This window comes from Monodelphis domestica, chromosome 1 (genome assembly GCF_027887165.1).
Source record: "Monodelphis domestica isolate mMonDom1 chromosome 1, mMonDom1.pri, whole genome shotgun sequence".
NCBI classification, from domain to species: domain Eukaryota; kingdom Metazoa; phylum Chordata; class Mammalia; order Didelphimorphia; family Didelphidae; genus Monodelphis; species Monodelphis domestica.
In genome coordinates this window covers 77,283,559-77,300,362 of record NC_077227.1, presented here as the reverse complement: position 1 = coordinate 77,300,362, position 16,804 = coordinate 77,283,559, and the positions used below count along the sequence as shown (strand labels likewise).

Genomic DNA, 16,804 nt, shown 5'->3' with positions numbered 1-16,804 from the left:
TCCATCTGGACCTGGAGATTTTTTCTTAGGGAGTTCTTTGATGGCTTTTTCAATTTCTTTTTCTGATATGGGGTTGTTTTATTTTTTTCTTCCTTTTTTAGTCTAGGCAATTTATATTCTTGTAATTATTCATCCATATCACCTAGATTGCCATATTTGTTGCCATATAATTGGGCATAGTAGTTTTTAATGGTTGCCTTAATTTCCTCATCATTAGAGGTGAGGTCTCCCTTTTCATCTTGGATACTGTCAATTGGGTTTTTTTCTTTCCTTTTTTTAATTAGATTGACTAGTACTTTTTCTATTTCATTTGTTTGTTTCAAAGTACCAGCTTCCAGTCTAGTCTTATTTATTAAATCAATAGTTATTTGACTTTTAATTTTATTAATTTCTCCTTTGATTTTTAGGATCTCTAATTTAGTCTACATCTGAGGATTTTTAATTTGTTTGCTTTCTAGTTTTTTAATTTTCATGCCCAATTCATTGACCTCTGCCCTTCTTAATTTGTTAATATATGAACTCAATTAAATAAATTTGCCCCTGAGTACTGCTTTGGCTGCATCCCATAGGTTTTGAAAAGATGTCTCATCATTGTCATTTTCTTCAATGAAGTTATTAATTGTTTCTACGATTTGTTCTTTAACCGGTTTTGGAGAATCTTATTGATTAATTTCCAATTAATGTTTTATTTACCTCTCCATGTACCCTTACTAATTATTAATTTCATTGCATTATGATCTGAGAAGATTGCATTTATTATTTCTGCCCTTTTGCACCCTTTTGCAAAGTTTTTATGCACTAAAACATGGTCAGTTTTTGTGAATGTACCATGTGCTGTTGATAAGAAGGTATATTCCTTTTTGTCACTTTTTCTCCACATGTCTACTAACTTTATTTTTTCTAAGCTTTCATTCACTTCTCTAACCTCTTACTTATTTATTTTTTGGTTTGATTTATCTAGTTCAGAGAGAGGAAGGATCAGGTCTCCCACTATTATAGTTTGTCTATACTGCCTTTTATCAGGATGTAATTATCTTCCCTATATCTTTTAACTAAATTTATTTTTACATTGCCTTTGTCAGATATCATGATTGCGACTCCTGCCTGCTTTTAATCAGTTGATGCCCAATAGATTTGGCTCCATTCTCTTACTTTCACCCTATGCATATCTATCTTCCTCATGTGTGTTTCTTGTAAACAGCATATGGTAGGGTTTTGGATTCTAATCCATTCTGCTATTCACTTGCGTTTTATGGGTGAGTTCATTCCATTCACATTCAGAGTTATGATTACTAGCTATGTATTTCCCAGCATTTTGATTTCTACTCATGGTCCTGCCTTTTCTTCTTTTACTATTTCCTTCTACACCAATGTCTGTTTATAATCAGTCCCCCTAGTTCCCACCCATATTTTACTTCCCTTTCTATCCCCCTTCCTTCTTATTCCCCCCCCCCTTTTTTCCCTGTAGTCTTTCTAAAATTTCCCCCCACCTTCTCCCTCCCTTGTACTGCTTCCCTCCCCACCAGTCCGTTTGTTATCCTTCTACTCCCTTAGAGGGCAGAAATCTATTCTCTGCCCCAATGGGTTGGATTGTTCTTCCCTCTTTGGGTCAGTTTCAAAGTATGTAAGAGTTGAGTATTTCCTATCTCTAACCTCTTTACCTTTCCAGTGTATTGATGTTCTTACCCCTCCTGCCATGAGCTTCTTTGTAACATATAAATTTACCCCCATATGTTTCTTTTCCCATTTCTTTTAGTATTAACCTCTTTTTTAGCTCTAGTTGTGTGTGTATACATATGTGTGTTTGTATAAACACATATATATGTATTTATGCATGCATATATCTACATACCTATTTATGTCTTGTCCTTTCATCCTATACATCCTATACAGTTTGTCACTGTTCCCTCTAAGTGTAATTCTTCTAATTGCCCAGGTGATAGCAACAGTTTTTAAGAGTTACCAATGACCTCTTTTCTTATAGGGATACATATCATTTTAACTTATTGAGTCTCTTAAAATTTTTTTTTGTTGTTTTGTTTTGTTTTTCTTTTTTAATTACCTTTTGACGATTCTCTTGATTTCTGTGCTTGGACATCAAATTTTCTGTTCAGGTCTGGTCTTTTCTTTGCAAATGCTTAGAATTCTTCTGTTGTGTTGAATGACCATACTTCCCCCCTGTAAGAATATAGTCAGTTTTGCTGGGTAGTTGATTCTTGGTTGTAGACCTAGTTCCCTTGCTTTCTGGAATATCGTATTGTGATATGGAAATCACTTTAAAAGACTGATATATATTAATTTAAGGTCGCCAAGGAATTCAGCTATGTAATTCCTAAATGAAAACTCAAGTCAGCTGTCAACCTTTTTATGGTGTTTTAATTACAAACAGGAGGAAGAAAAGTATTAGAGGGAAAGAGAGAGAGAGAGAGAGAGAGAGAGAGAGAGAGAGAAAAGGGAGAAAAGGAAATAGGGCTTAAATACCCACTCTGCTTAAGCTGAGGCAAAGGCCTAAGGCCCTGGATAGCCGAGGCAAAGAAAAGAGATCAGTCCCTATCACTCACGTGACCAAAATGGAGAACAGTCTCTGGGCTGCTCCACTCCAAGCACCAGTCTCCAACCCCCTTTTTTCCTCTACACAGGAAGTCCCCAGAACTCCTGAGCTGTCCTCTACCTCACTTCCTGTCTCTCACCTGTGCCAATGGTGGCTCTAGCTTAACCCAGGACCACCCAGAGGTCTGTCCTTTTTGCACATGTCTGTTGAAGGCCATACTCTCAAATAATTAAATTTTGAGTTTTGCTGCAGCCCTTCCTATATCTTGTTACCCTGAGTAGGGTGGAGATTGTAGATTCCAAAACCTGATTCTGTTATTCCAAGTATCTCTATTGTTATTGATCAGGAAATAGCTAAATCCCATATTCTAAAGAATGGTCTGAATAGGGTTGAGTAGTTTTGAAATTCACAATATTCCATGCCTTTTGGTCCTTCAGTGTAGATGCAGCCAGATCCTGCGTTACCCTCCCTGTGGTTTTGTGGTATCTGAATGACTTCTTCTTGGCAGCTTGTAATATTTTTTTTTGGTCTGATAGTTCTTGAATTTGGCTATAACATTCCTGGGTATTGTCAGTTGGGGATTAAGTACAGGAGGTGATCTGTGGATTCTTTCAATCTCCACTTTTCCCTCTTGTTCTAGGATATCAGGGCAGTTTTTCTGAATAATTTCCTATAGTATTATGTCTAGGCTTTTTTCTTTTGTCATGGTCTTCTGGTAGACCAATGATTCTTAAATTGTCTCTTCTTTAACGTTTTTCTAAATCGTCTATTTTGTGAATGAGATGCTTCATATTTCCCTCAATTTTTTTTCATTCTTTTCCTTTTGTTTTATAGTATCCTGCTGCCTTGTGAGGTCACTTAATTCCAGTTGTTGTATTCTGGTTCTTAAAGACTGGATTTCATCCCTGGCTTTTTGGTCATCCTTTTCCTTCTGGTCTGATTTTCTTTGAATGTCTTCTTTCATCCTCTTTACCTCGTCTTTCATCTCCTTTGTCTCATTTTCCAGCTGGTTGATTTTGGCTTTCAAGACACTATTTTCTTGTTTTAGTTCAAGTGCCTCTGTTTCCAGATGACTTATCTTAATTTTTAAGTTCTTTTCCCAATTGTCTTCAGCCTCTCTTAATTGTGTTTCGAGTTTTTCCACAGCCCAGTATCCAATTTGCTGGGATTTCTGATTTATCGTTTGCTGATCTCTTCCTCCTCTATTCTGTTTGCTAAATAGAAGCTGTGTATTGTAATTTCTTTCTTTTCTTTCTGTTGTTTTCTCATATTCACCCCTTCTTTACTCCCCATATTGGTCTGTGCTCTTGCTCCTCTCACGTTTTTGGTTTTAGGGACTTCTGTCAGTCTCCCCTCTTGGAGCTTTAACAGAGGATCTCTCAGTGTAGTCCCTGGGGTAGGGTTGTTGGGTTTTGAGCTTCCCTATCCTCTGGTGGCTTTTGATTGGATTAAAGTTCAGCAGTCAATGAGGATGGGTGTGGAGCCTGGACTTCCCTGAGTTCTGGAGACTTTTGATGGGATTAAGTTTAGTTTAGTTGGGCTCGGTGTGCTCTGAGTCTAAAACCTCCTGGAAGGCTGAAAGAAATATGAAGGATCTCCACAGCTCTGGCCAGGCTGCCAGATCTATGCTCCCTCTCTAGCTCCTTCCCTGCCGTCTGTGTTGGACACTCTGAACTTGGCACAGCTCTGCCCGTATGGTACACCCTCCAGACCAGCACCTTTGCCTGCCCAGAAGTTCCCGCTGCCGCTGGAGTCTCAGCTCTCTAGGTGGGAGGGTGATGGGTCCTGGGACCTTCCTTCTGTCTTCCCCTTAAACCCGAGTGTTCTCAGATTCTGGCTTTTGGCATGGCATATCTTTTGAATTAAGTCCAGTAGGAGGTTTCCTTGGCTCTGTCTTGTTGTTAAGTTTGATTTTCAGTCCCCTAGGAGCATTCAGTTTCTGATCGGTAAGGAAGGTTATTCAGAGGTCTGAACTTCTGTTCCTTCTAGGCCGCCATCTTGACTCCACCTCCTTGAACATAATATTTTCACCAGGTAAAAACCTTATAAAAACAGTAGTAAAACAACTAATTCCTATTATAAAAAATCCCCAAATCCCCCAAATTATAAGAGCTTATTTAAGGGTAATGGCAAACAAACCCAATTAGGATTCACATAACTCGCTTTGTGACATGTAAAAACCTATGAACACATGAATCCTGTCATAAATTCTACAGATTTAGCCAATCTTTCAAAGTTGGCAAAGATATTTTTAACAAAGTTTATCATTATTACCACAATTTCAAAATTTGTTGGGAGAGAAACCCAGAAAAACCTCTAAAAAGTAGATGAAGAATCACAACTATAATGAATCCATTTCGAAGCTACAAGGCTTCACAGGAAAAATCATTCTCATTTCCCAGATGAGATTATAACACAAGTTAACTAGGCCACTTGGGCACCTTCCTCCCTCTTGGTATGAGAGTGTAACAGTGTAACAGAACTGTCTCCAATATGTCCCACCCTTTTTCACAAGATGCCAAGGACTAAAAAGTGAAAATCACTGCAGATATTTTTACATTTACAATAAATGCAAAGTTGGGAAAATACAACAATGCCATTGCACTCTACTTCAGTTACAAATAAACCCTTACCTCTTATTACAAACAACTAATAGGCAGGCAAATAAATGATCGGTCACAGGTAGACATTCTCCCAAATATCTGAAAACTACTTTTGAAGACATATGGTAATCAAATTAAGTTATTAGACAATTAAATTCTCCAAAATATGTATATAAGTTGAAACCAATTCGATGGAGTCCATCTATCAGCTCTGTGTGACAATTAACAAAGGTAATAAAGGAACAAAATGCTGTTTATGGGCTTTTTTACAATGATATTCTTCAGTACAATCATAGTTATAGGTGAGGTACAAATTAAGACAATAACAGAATATTTCAATTTTGATAACTTATGAAGTGGTTCACAGTAAATTACATACATCTTGTATTTAGAATTGAGTTACAGAGACTTCTTCATTCTGGGGAGGGAAACAAACCCCAACAGTTAACATCAGTAAGGTAATGAGGTCTGAAGAGGCTTAAAATTCACCTCCAGACTCTTTGAGGTTACTTCCCCTCCCAAGTACCATCATTAATCATAATACCTTTGTCCACACCTCTGGGGTCCCCCATACTGAGGGTAGTTTCCACATTGAGTACAGGTGTTTGGGTGTGAGTTTTGATTTCCATCATTTGAGTAACTATTCCTCCTATCAATATTAGTATTCCTGAAATTTATATTCCCATTTTCCTGATTTTTCTTCTTACAATTCATAATTACATGACCATCATTTACACAAAAGTAACATGTTAGCAGCTGTTTTGTGGATTCATGTAAGGGAGCTATGATCTCTCCTTGCTTTACCTTTCCAACTATTTCAGTTAATTCTTTTATTTCCTTCCTCAATGTAAGTCAATTTATTTCCTTCCTAAATACTTGCACTAAATCAGTGTTGTTCTTCTCCTTTTCCTCATGTCCCTCAAAAGCATAAACTGCCACTCTTTTCAATTCTTCAATGTCCATTGTAGGCCATTTGGACAGCTAGTATCATCTGTGATAACTGCTGCTTGGCCTGTGTTCTGGAGTTCAATGGAGGGGTTGTAGTGAGGCTGGTAGGGGAAGGGAATGGGGTGGTGGAGGTGGAATGGAACTGATCAGCAGGTGGAGAGGCAGGGGGGAAAGATCATGGGCAGGGCTGGGGACAGGGTGGAGAGGAGTAGAATGTGTAATGTCTAGAGGAGTCATAGTAAGGTGGGTAGGAAGGAGGGTACAGATTGAAGTAGGGATGGTACAGGTGGGGATAGGAGAGATGGGTTGGTAAAGGAAGGGTAGAGAGGTAGATTGGGAGGAAAGGGGATGAGAGTAGTAGGGGGATGAGTGAGATGTGACAGGGAGAGGAGCTGAGGGGTCCCAAGTCCTGGTTTGGGTCAGTATGAGGAGAAACCTCACAGGCCAGGTAGGATGATAGAGCATGCTTTTTGCTAGATTTCACTGAAAGAGTTAAGCTAGAATGGTTTGGTTCCAAAGAAGGAAAGGTTTCTTCATTGGAGGGGATGGTCGATTTAGCAACATAATATGCCCATAAGTACCAGTATTGATATCTGTGGAATCTTTTAAGATCTTGAAGTCAAAAGAACCCTATTTTGTCCAGGTAAAAGATATGTCCATCCATGCCTTACAAAGCTTTCTAGCTTCTTTATTTGTCATCCAGTTCTCCTTAGGCAAATTAGGATCACTCCAGCAATTTAGAAATTTATGCAGGGGTGAATCAGAAGGAATAGTTCCTGATTTCCTGTGATGTGTTGCAGTATTTCCCATATTGTCTAGTCTGTATGTCCTAAGTAAGCTATTTTGAGTATTGCTAAATGGTCAACTTAAACAATGAAAAGTTCCTAAAACATAAAAAAACAGAGACACAAAGTTCTTCAATGTTAATGTGGAAGGCAATAAGAGGAGATTTAAAACAAAAAGCTATTGTAAGGAAACAGTAATTGTTGCACAGCAATAGTATCAATAATGAATGTATATTCAGTGAAATTATTGTTGTTTATTATTAATAATTAGTACAATATGCATTTACTATAATCAGTGATGTTATCAATAGTAAATAATATGCATTATAATTATCAATAATTAATAATATGCATTTGCTGCAGTTTCTGCTATTAATAATTAGCCATAAACAAGTATCAGTAATAAATAACCATTAGTAATTGCTATTAATTGTTATTGAAAATTAATAATTGTTATTGATAGTATTATTAATACTATTATGTTCTAAAATTATTCCTTAATCTTGCGTGTAATTAATTTGATTTAATGTTGGCTTTGTTCAATTTTAGAAATTTGGCTTTAATTTAAATTCATTATCATTAACATTTCCTATTAATAATCCTTTTATTTAAAGGTATTCAATTTAATAGCATTATTTCAGATCACTAGTAGCAGTAGGAAAGGAATTCTTTTTTTCCTGCAGTTTTTAATTCTCAACAGTAGGTGGTGTTATAAATGCATGTAGTGTGGAAGGCTCCTGTGGGTAGACCTATCTAAGCAAGCAGTCAGATAAAGAGAAAGCAAAAAAAAAAAGTGGCTTTTAATGTGCTAAAGAAGGCAGGTAGTCTACAAGCAAAGTATGAATGGCTTTAGATATGCTAAAGAAGACAGGCAGTTTTCCAGGAAAGTTTGAGCTTAGGGGAGGCGAGAGAAATTCAAAGATAACTCCCTCTTAACCCAGTTCTAAGGATTGTTTTAGGGGGGAAGGGAGAAGGGAAAGAAAAATGGAGTTAAATCCCTTCCCCTTGAACAGCCATGTGTTTTCAAATGGGGAGGGCAGGGAGCCCCTAACCCTAATCCAGAGCCTGGAAAGACCCCCAGGATTAATTTAATGGGTATCTCTGAGTAGGTCCCTGCTGCAGTGGTCTATCAGATGTGGCATTCAGAGAAAGACCTGTTGGGTCCTAGTGCCTTTTGATAAAAAAAAACAAAACACTTGGTCCCGTTTGGAATGGGGGGAGTCTTACACCAATTCCTAGGGGGCCGACCCTGTGAGCTGTTCTCCCAGTCTTTAAAGGCTGTTCTGTGAGGGGGGCCCTGTCCTTTAATGCCCCCACTTTTGTCCAAAACAGGTGGGGGGGGACCACGTGGGGAGTCTTTAACAATCTGATGTAACCTCACCTCCCCCCCCCAAAACAGCTGCTTTCCTCCCTGACTCCCCAGTTCTGCTTTGGGCAAAAAGCGTCCTTTCCTTCTCTACTGCCCCAGAGAACCCCTAACCCTAATCCACAATATTAATGTGAGGGGTGTCGCCTAGCTTAGTGCAGTGCCTGGCTGGGCAAAGCGGCAGTACAGCCAGCGGTTCATGTGCCTCAAGAAATCAGGGGTCAGGGCTGGGCTGGGTTTCTGTGCTCCAGCTGGGACTTTACTGACCCACTAAAAAAGTTGGGGGTGGGGTAATGCATGGGAGGGTTTTCTCACCAATCCATCTAAAGAGGCACTTAGATATTTCTGTTTCTCTTTCTCAGCAAGTTTCCATTTCTACAGGCAGGCAACAACTGCTTATATCTTTAAGCTTAACTAAGCACTAGCTCAAAACTTCTCTCAGAAGAAACTTAAGGTTTTAAAAAATGCCCCTGACTGATGGTTGCCATCTGTAAGAAATGAATAATATTTATATCCAGATATATATTTTATAAAGTTTATTGGAAATGGTAGACAATTACTCCTAAGAAAACTGAGCACATGGTGCTTAGCCTGCCAGTCTCTTTCCTCTTTCCTCCCCTCACCTGCCTCCTTTGTTCTCTCCTCAGTTCTCCTCGATTCTCCCCGATTCTCTTTCAATTCTCCCTCTCAGAAGCCCAAAGACTTGACTTTTATTGATGTATCAACTGTTACGATGTAACAACTGTGTTATGTCAGGAATGTTTGATAGACAGGTAAAGCTCCTCAGGAGGGGAAGGGGATAAACTTCCTTGACACACTTTTTAATATACAATTCACTGCCTTTATTGATTCTGTTCCTTTTGAATAGGATAGATCCTTTCAGAATTATATTCGAGTCATGGTCCCCCTCTCACCATATTTCACCGAAGTAAGATTTTCTTTCATGTATTTGGGATATCAGTTCATCTTCCTTATAATTACTTCTGCTGTAAAGATTAAAATTTAGGGAAACTGAGGCAGGTAGAAATTAGTTTCTCTCTGCAAGGAGTATCATATTTTAGAGGTTTATTAAAGGTTGATAATTTAAGAATATACAAGTAAGAAAAGGCACGTGCCAGGTGGATGAGGCCCACCCAAAACTTCACTCACATCATGAGACGTGTCTGTTTGCCAGTGGAGACAGGAAGTAAAGAGCCCCAAAAGCCTTTGCAATCAGGTTAATATCCCATCTCATTCTCAACCCAGGTGAGGTTACAAAGCATTCTAGGGAAGTGGAGCAAGGGCTTCTGGGGATTGAAGTCCAGAGTTCAAATCCATTTCTACACTGCTTTATATATTTGTATAGAACTATCTAAGACCATAGACTTATTACTGAATTCTTGGATTTTTGTCTCTGATGAATTATTAGATATTCTTACTATTATTATTCTTGTTGGTCCTCTTACCCTCTATGATACCTAACTTGGCAGAGAAGTGTAGGCAATTTTCTTCTACTTTTCCTTTTTCAGTTAAAACCTTCTGATCATATTTGCCAGAATACAATAAATATGTATTTGTCAACCTCCTTGACCAAGAGTCTATCATTCCTTTATTTGAAGCTATTGTCCAGGAATCTAAATCCTGCTCTTAATCTCCATCTTAATAAGTTGTTTACTTCCCAAGTCTTGCCTTTCTCTTCTGAAGCCTTGACCTTAAATCAGCAGTTTTTTGTGTCCCTAAAGTCTTAAGTTTCTTGCCTAGGAAGTCATAATTCCCCACAATACTTTCAAAGTTTTCTTGTAGCAGCATCATTTGTTCTTACATGAATCACCAGATATGATTTCTCTTCAAAACTAATACATATTATTAAGTTGGAGTACTTAATTTCCAAGATACTTTACAAGGTTGTCATGTCGATAGATGATCATCAAAATGCTGTTCAGGATTCACCCTGCCTTCATAGAGAATTGTACACAAATCAACAGTACATCATAGTGTTGATGCTAGAACTTGGAACTTTTGGATGTCTACCTTTTTGGTTAGTTTGCTCAATTCTGTTGTTGATGTTTCACTTTAAATGCTGATATATTTTCACTTTAAATATAGAATTAAAGGTATATAATGAATCTTTTTTTCAACTATATATTCCATACTTTTAAATCACCTTCTCTTCTTCATCAGGAGGACATGATGTGTCACTTCCCAATGTGTTTCTCCACTTTTATTTACTATTCTTGGCTTGGACTGTAAAAGAATACATATTTAGGAATGTGGTGAAGGGTAGAAGCAAACATGATGGAGCTTCTGAGGAATACCCTGCATGCCACTATGTCAGGGTGAGGTATCCATGGGTAATCAGTACATTCTGCCAATGAAAAACCAGAAACATGGTAGTCATTGTACTAGTTTTACTCCTGCTTTGTACATCCCCATTCATGAGATTTGGATATTTGATTTCACCAAACTGGTGTCAATCTAATGAATAAGCATTTGCTAACACAGGCCTATTAAAGGTAAATCTCCTAATGGAAAGAATTTTGTATTGATTCCATTTCAACATTTGACTAGACCAAGAATCAATCTTTTCAATTGACTTATATAGGGTATAGAAATTTACATTTGTATTATGATTTCCTTCACTAGCCTTTTATAGGTTCATCACTTCCATTTGGTCAAGATAATTCCTTTAAGTATCGTTAAAGTTGGTGGCCCTAAGTATACACTTTATATCATTTATTTGAGAGAAAATTCTGTTTCAAGGAAAGTTTGTCATATTCTTCCTCAGCCTTCTTAACTTGGTCAACAGATAATGAATAGATTTTTTTTTTCATTTTAAATTGAAAAAGCATTCTTACTACACAATGAACCTGATCAATAAGTATAAAAATAACAAAGTGCCATTAATCCATCTCCTGAGCTGGGATCCATAGTTCATGCCCTAAAACATACCACTTTTAACTCGCCATGTTAATCAGTCTTTATTTCCTCACATGTGGTCACAGAGATGAAACTTCAGCATTTAGTCCTATCTGTTCTCCCTGGAAATTCATTAATAGTTCATACTGTTTTATAAAAAGCCTTATTCCCATCATCCTCAACATGTATTGTTTTAATAGCAAAAAAGCTAGAGGTAGGGAGCAGGGGTTATATGACCAGAGAGGATATTCCTATAGGACAGGAATTTACAATGTTTTGACTTAATGACTTAGTCACTGATGTGCTTCCTCTTCTTCCCTAGTTATCGGGGAGTTTGAAAAACAGAACGAGTCTCCAGGAACCTAGATTTGATTATTTCAACTATGAACCTCCTGAAATTGACATCAGCGATTGTGAACTTCCTCATGTTATTGAAATCTATGACTTTCCTCAGGAATTTCGCACTGAAGACCTCCTGCGTGTCTTCTGCAGCTATCAGTGAGTGTTCTCACATGGTTGGGGGTGGTAAGGAGGTTTGAGTGAAAAACTCTGTGGAAAGCCTTCTGTCCTCACTTTTCCTAAGAATTACTGTAGCTTCAATTCTTACATAGTTAATCCACAGTCTAGAATTTTTTTTACCAATATTGTCATAAAAAATAACGCCACAATAGTGACTTTTAAACTCTTCCAAGCTACTTAAGATAATGATTAGTCTTTACAGACATCCCATGAATCAGATAATTTCTCGCTCAAAGATCTGTTGCCCTTGATTTGCTTTCTTTACATTTACTCCTTTGAATGGTGGAATGGTTGACAATTGGTCTTGCTATTTTGTCTGAGCTCTTCTTAAAGGAGTCCAACCTGTTTCATTTAGCATGTCTTTTGATCTCATTATATGTCTGGACTTGAGCTCCCCTAAGTTTTCCTTAAATTCTTCTGAATGCTTCTAAAATGTTTGCTCCCCTGCCCCTTCCTCTTCCAACCCCCCCCCCCCCCCTTAGATATAATTATGCTACTGTCCAATACTTTGCTTAGACTGAATTACAATAGCTGGAAACCTTCTTCATTCTTGACCTTGAGTTTACCATTTACTCCCAAATCTCTTTAAACTAACTACCTTCAACTTGACTGCATTGTTCCTGACTACTTTCTGTTAAATTCTGTAAAGGTTAGTATGGGGGTGGGGGGGGATTACTGTAGTTGTATGGGCCTCTGTCTAGCGAGGACTAATATTCCCACAGAATATTCTCTATTGTTAAATCTTTTTCTGAATATCTTATGTAGTAAGGAATCTTTTTCTTTTTTTCTCACAAATCCAAAAGGATCTCTATGCTTCATTACCTATTTATATTTAATCATATTTCCTTAAGAATCATTTCTTTGAGTCCTTGAATTATTTCTGTTTTATTGCTCAGAACTTTCTATTGCTTACTCATCTGCCTGTAACTTGCCAATTATTCACTTTCATTATCAGTTCTTATGATTGCTATATATTCACAATTCTTAACTTTAATATTAAAGTGCTGAATATTTCTTATCCAATCAATTAAGAAATATTTATTGAACACCTTACTGTTCTCTTGTCATTTTTTCCCAAACTCATGTTTTCCTCACTTTCTCTGCCTTTCATTTGGTAAGTATTTATCGAATACCGTAACTTATCATTCTCTGTTCTATGGAAGGTTCAAAACCAGTATTATGACATAGATCTAGCCTACAAGGTGTCTATAGTATTTTCAGGAAGATGAAGCATACAGACAGAAAGCAAGATATGATTAAGTGCTGCATCAACTGATACAGGCCATGTATTAGAATGTTGTGGGATATTTGCTGATACTACTCACTACTCTATCAAAGGTGTTATTCTGACTATATAGATTCCATTAGTAATATGTATATCTTCTGTAAAGGAGAGGGGAACATCTTGCTCAAAACTAATTACCAATACTACTAGTAGGTTAGCTGCCAGGAGAGGAGAGACATGAACTTTCTTAGGAGCCCTGGCAAATAGTAAATAAGGAACTTTCAGTAAGAGTGTGTTTGCAGGCTAACTAGGTGTTTAGTTGAAGGATGGGAGTGTTGTAAAATACTCAATTTAGAGACAAGGAAATATTGATACAGAAGAAACTTTTTAGTATTATATGGAGAAGCTATGGTATGTTTTTCTGCCTGAGGTGATCACTGGCTACATCTAACACATTTAGTCTACTAAAGAAGAAGGTGAAAGGCTTGAAGTCCACTTGCCTTATTAGAGGGATTAAAGTTTTCCTAGATAAAATGAAGTAAATAACCCTGAAGCAAAATTATTCAAGGACAAAGAGGATCAAAATAACTGTTTAGAATTGAGTAAATAAATGATTGAAACATCAAGCAAAGAGAAATGTTTTCTTAATGGAACTCTATAGTAGATTTGAGATTTATCTTTAAAAAAAGATTTGTTATATTCTGAAATAGTACCATCCTACAGAACGCTAAGGAACATTCACAGTCACAAGCCAATGTCAGAATCCTATTTACAATTGTATGGATAATTTTAGCATTGTGACCTAAAATATATTTAATTATTGGTCGCCCTGGGATATCCCAAATAATAAAATACCCAATTCAGCTGGAGATTATGGTGATTTTAATTAATATAGAGAGAAGGAATTAAGGAGAAGAAAGAGAGGAAAGAGTTAATTTAAACTGCTCCGGCTCAGGCTGAGCCAGGCAGGAGTTAAAGGCCTTGGCCAAGGGGCCTCCCCTGAGTGCCAAGGGAAAAGGGAGTCAGTCTTATCACTCACCATGAGACTGTCTCAAGGAAGCTGTCTGAGTGAGCGCCTCCAGGCTGAGTTCCAGGATCGAAGTGGTGCACAGGCCTGCTCACAGGAAGTCACCAGCCAGATCCACCTCTCTGGGGAAAGAGAGCGAAGAGAGGAAATGATGCACCCTATATAGACAGTTTTACATCACTTCCCTGCGACTTATCTGTACTAATGGTAGCTTAGTTTGACTTAGGACAGCCCAGGATCTGTCAGCTGTTTCTGCACATATATGTTGAAGGCCATCCTCCTAGATACTTTATCCTTGAGTATGGGTGCAGACATTACTGACCTTTTAGACAAAGTAGGGTGGAGCAATGTAAAATTCACAAGACATTCCTGATTCTGTTAGACCAAGTATTTCCATTGTTACAATCAGGAGGTAGCTAAATCAAATCTCCTAAAGTACAGTCTAAGTGGAGTAGTTTTTCACACAATCCAGATGAAGAGATCTGTTGATGACACTAGACCTCCCATAGTAAGAGAAAATGTGTGCTGTCACACCATGTTTAGAGAGATGGAGAGAAACCACATTGGGAGATGGGGCCTGTGGCACCTAAGTGATTAATGTTTATAATCCCAGCTATCTATAAGTACAATAGGCCCTCCCTCCCTCCCTCTACTTAGAGAAGTTGGAGAAGAGAAGTTGAAGGCCTTTAACTCCTTCCTGGCTCAGCCTGAGCCGGAGCAGTTTAAATTAACTCCTCTCTCTCTCTCTTCTCCAAGTTGGAGAACTACCACCATTTAAAGAGGGTACCCAAGGAATCATTATTTCCTACCCAGCTAGATTTCAAGTTCTACAGAAATTCATCTTTCTACAAGATGTATTCAGCTCTGTAACTCATATCTCCTCAAGTCACTTTCTACCCTAACTGTAAGACCATATCACTTTTCCACTGGGTACATACCAAATTCTCCCCCCCCCCCCCCATACTTTTCCTGTGTTGTCTCCTCCATTAGACAGTGAACTCCTTGCAGACAAAAACTATTTTTTCCTTTCTTTATTTTATTTTTTATTTTAATAACGCATTTCCACATAAGTTTTCTAAAGTTAAATGATTCATGTTGCCTCCCTCCCCTCTTCTGTCCCCCACCTCCCACGGTTTATAAGCAATTCAATCTGGGTTATACATGTATTGTCAAGAAAAACACATTTCCATATTACTTATTTTTGTAGGTGAACAATCTTATGAAACCCAAACCCCAAAATATCCAAATGGTCAAGTGATAAATCATATATTATAATCTGTATTTATACTCCCACAGTTCTTTCTCTAGATGTGGACAGCATTCTTTTTCATAAGTTCCTCAAAATTGACCTGGATCATTGTTTTGCTATTAGTAGCAAAGTCTATCTCATTTCATCATTCCACAGTATTTCAGTTAATGTTATCCTGGTTCTGCTCATTTCACTTTGCATTAGATCACGTGAGTCTTTCCAGTTCTTTTAGAAATCATCCTGTTCATCATTCCTTATAGCACGATAGTATTCCATCACCATCATATACCACATTTTGTTCAACCATTCCGCAATCTGTTTAGTTTCCAATTCTTTGCCTTCACAAAAAGAAGAGCTACAAATATTTTTATACAAATAGATCCTTTCCCATTTTTTAAAATCTCTTTGGGATACAAACCTAGTAGTGGTATTGCTGGATCAAAAGTTATGCATACATTCTTTTATAGCCCTTTGGGCACAATTCCAAATTTCCCTCCAGAATGGTCAAATCAATTCACAATTCCTCCAGCAATGCATTAGTGTCCCAATTTTGCCACATTCCCTCCAACATTTACTATTTTCCTTTACTGTCATATTGGCCGATCTGATAGGTAGCACCTCAGAATTATTTTATTTTATTTTTTTTGCATTTCTTAATCAAGAGGGATTTAGAATATTTTTTCATATGATTATTGATAGCTTTGATTTCTTCACCTGAAAACTGCCTATTCATATCTTTTGATCGTTTATCAATTGGAGAATGGCTTGGGTTCTTATAAATTTGACTTAGTTCCTTCTAATTTGAGAAATGAAACCTTTATGAGAGAAATTTGTTATAAAGTTTTCCCCCCATTTTGTTGCTTCCTTTCTAATCTTGGTTGCATTGATTTTGTTTGTACAAAAACTTTAATTCAATATAATAAAAATTATTCATTTTACATCTTATAATATTCTCTATCTCCTGTTTGGTCATAAATTCTTCCCTTCTCCATAGATCTGATAGGTAAACCATTCTACATTCCCCTAATTTACTTAAAATGTCATTCTTCATGTTTAAATCGTATGCCTATTTTGAACTTCTCTTGGTATAGGGTGTGAGATGTTGATCTAGACCTGATTTTTCCCATATTGTTTTCCAATTTTCCCAGCAGTTTTTGTAGATTGATAGGTATGGTACTGAATAAGTAATTTAGGTTGGATTGTCTTTATTATATTAGTTTAGCCTACCCACGAACAATTAATATGCATCCCCTCCTCACCACACTCTCTTAGAGTCCCAAGTTTCCTTCCAGACTCAGCTTAAGCAGATCTTTCTATATGAAGTCTTTCCTGATCCCTGCTCCCCACAGCTTCTATTTTCTCCCCTCAAAATTATCATCATCTTCTAAGTTATGCTGTTGTTAATGAATGCCATATGTTAAAGCTACTGTCCAAACATTTATATTGTGTAAATATTTTTTGTTTGTTTTTTAGGACTGTAGGCTCTTCCTGTCACTTTCAAATATACATTTAAGAATAGAGCAACAATAACCTTTCAGAAGTTACAAAATTCATCTTTTCATCACACAAATCCTCTTGGATAGATAACTATCATATTACTGAAGCTTTCCAAAGAAAGACCCTCTCCAATCTCTGT

At 37.3% G+C, this 16,804-nt stretch overlaps 1 protein-coding gene across 7 annotated transcripts in view; it reads left to right on the top strand.

The window, feature by feature from the left end:
* R3HCC1L (R3H domain and coiled-coil containing 1 like) overlaps positions 1-16,804 on the top strand; it is a 225,134-nt gene that overhangs the window by 193,006 nt on the left and 15,324 nt on the right. For all 7 annotated transcript variants that reach the window (XM_007478666.3, XM_007478667.3, XM_007478670.3 and 4 more), the window contains one exon: positions 11,471-11,646. In XM_007478666.3, coding sequence (XP_007478728.1) covers positions 11,471-11,646 — 176 coding nt within the window. The remainder of the gene's footprint in view (positions 1-11,470; positions 11,647-16,804) is intronic.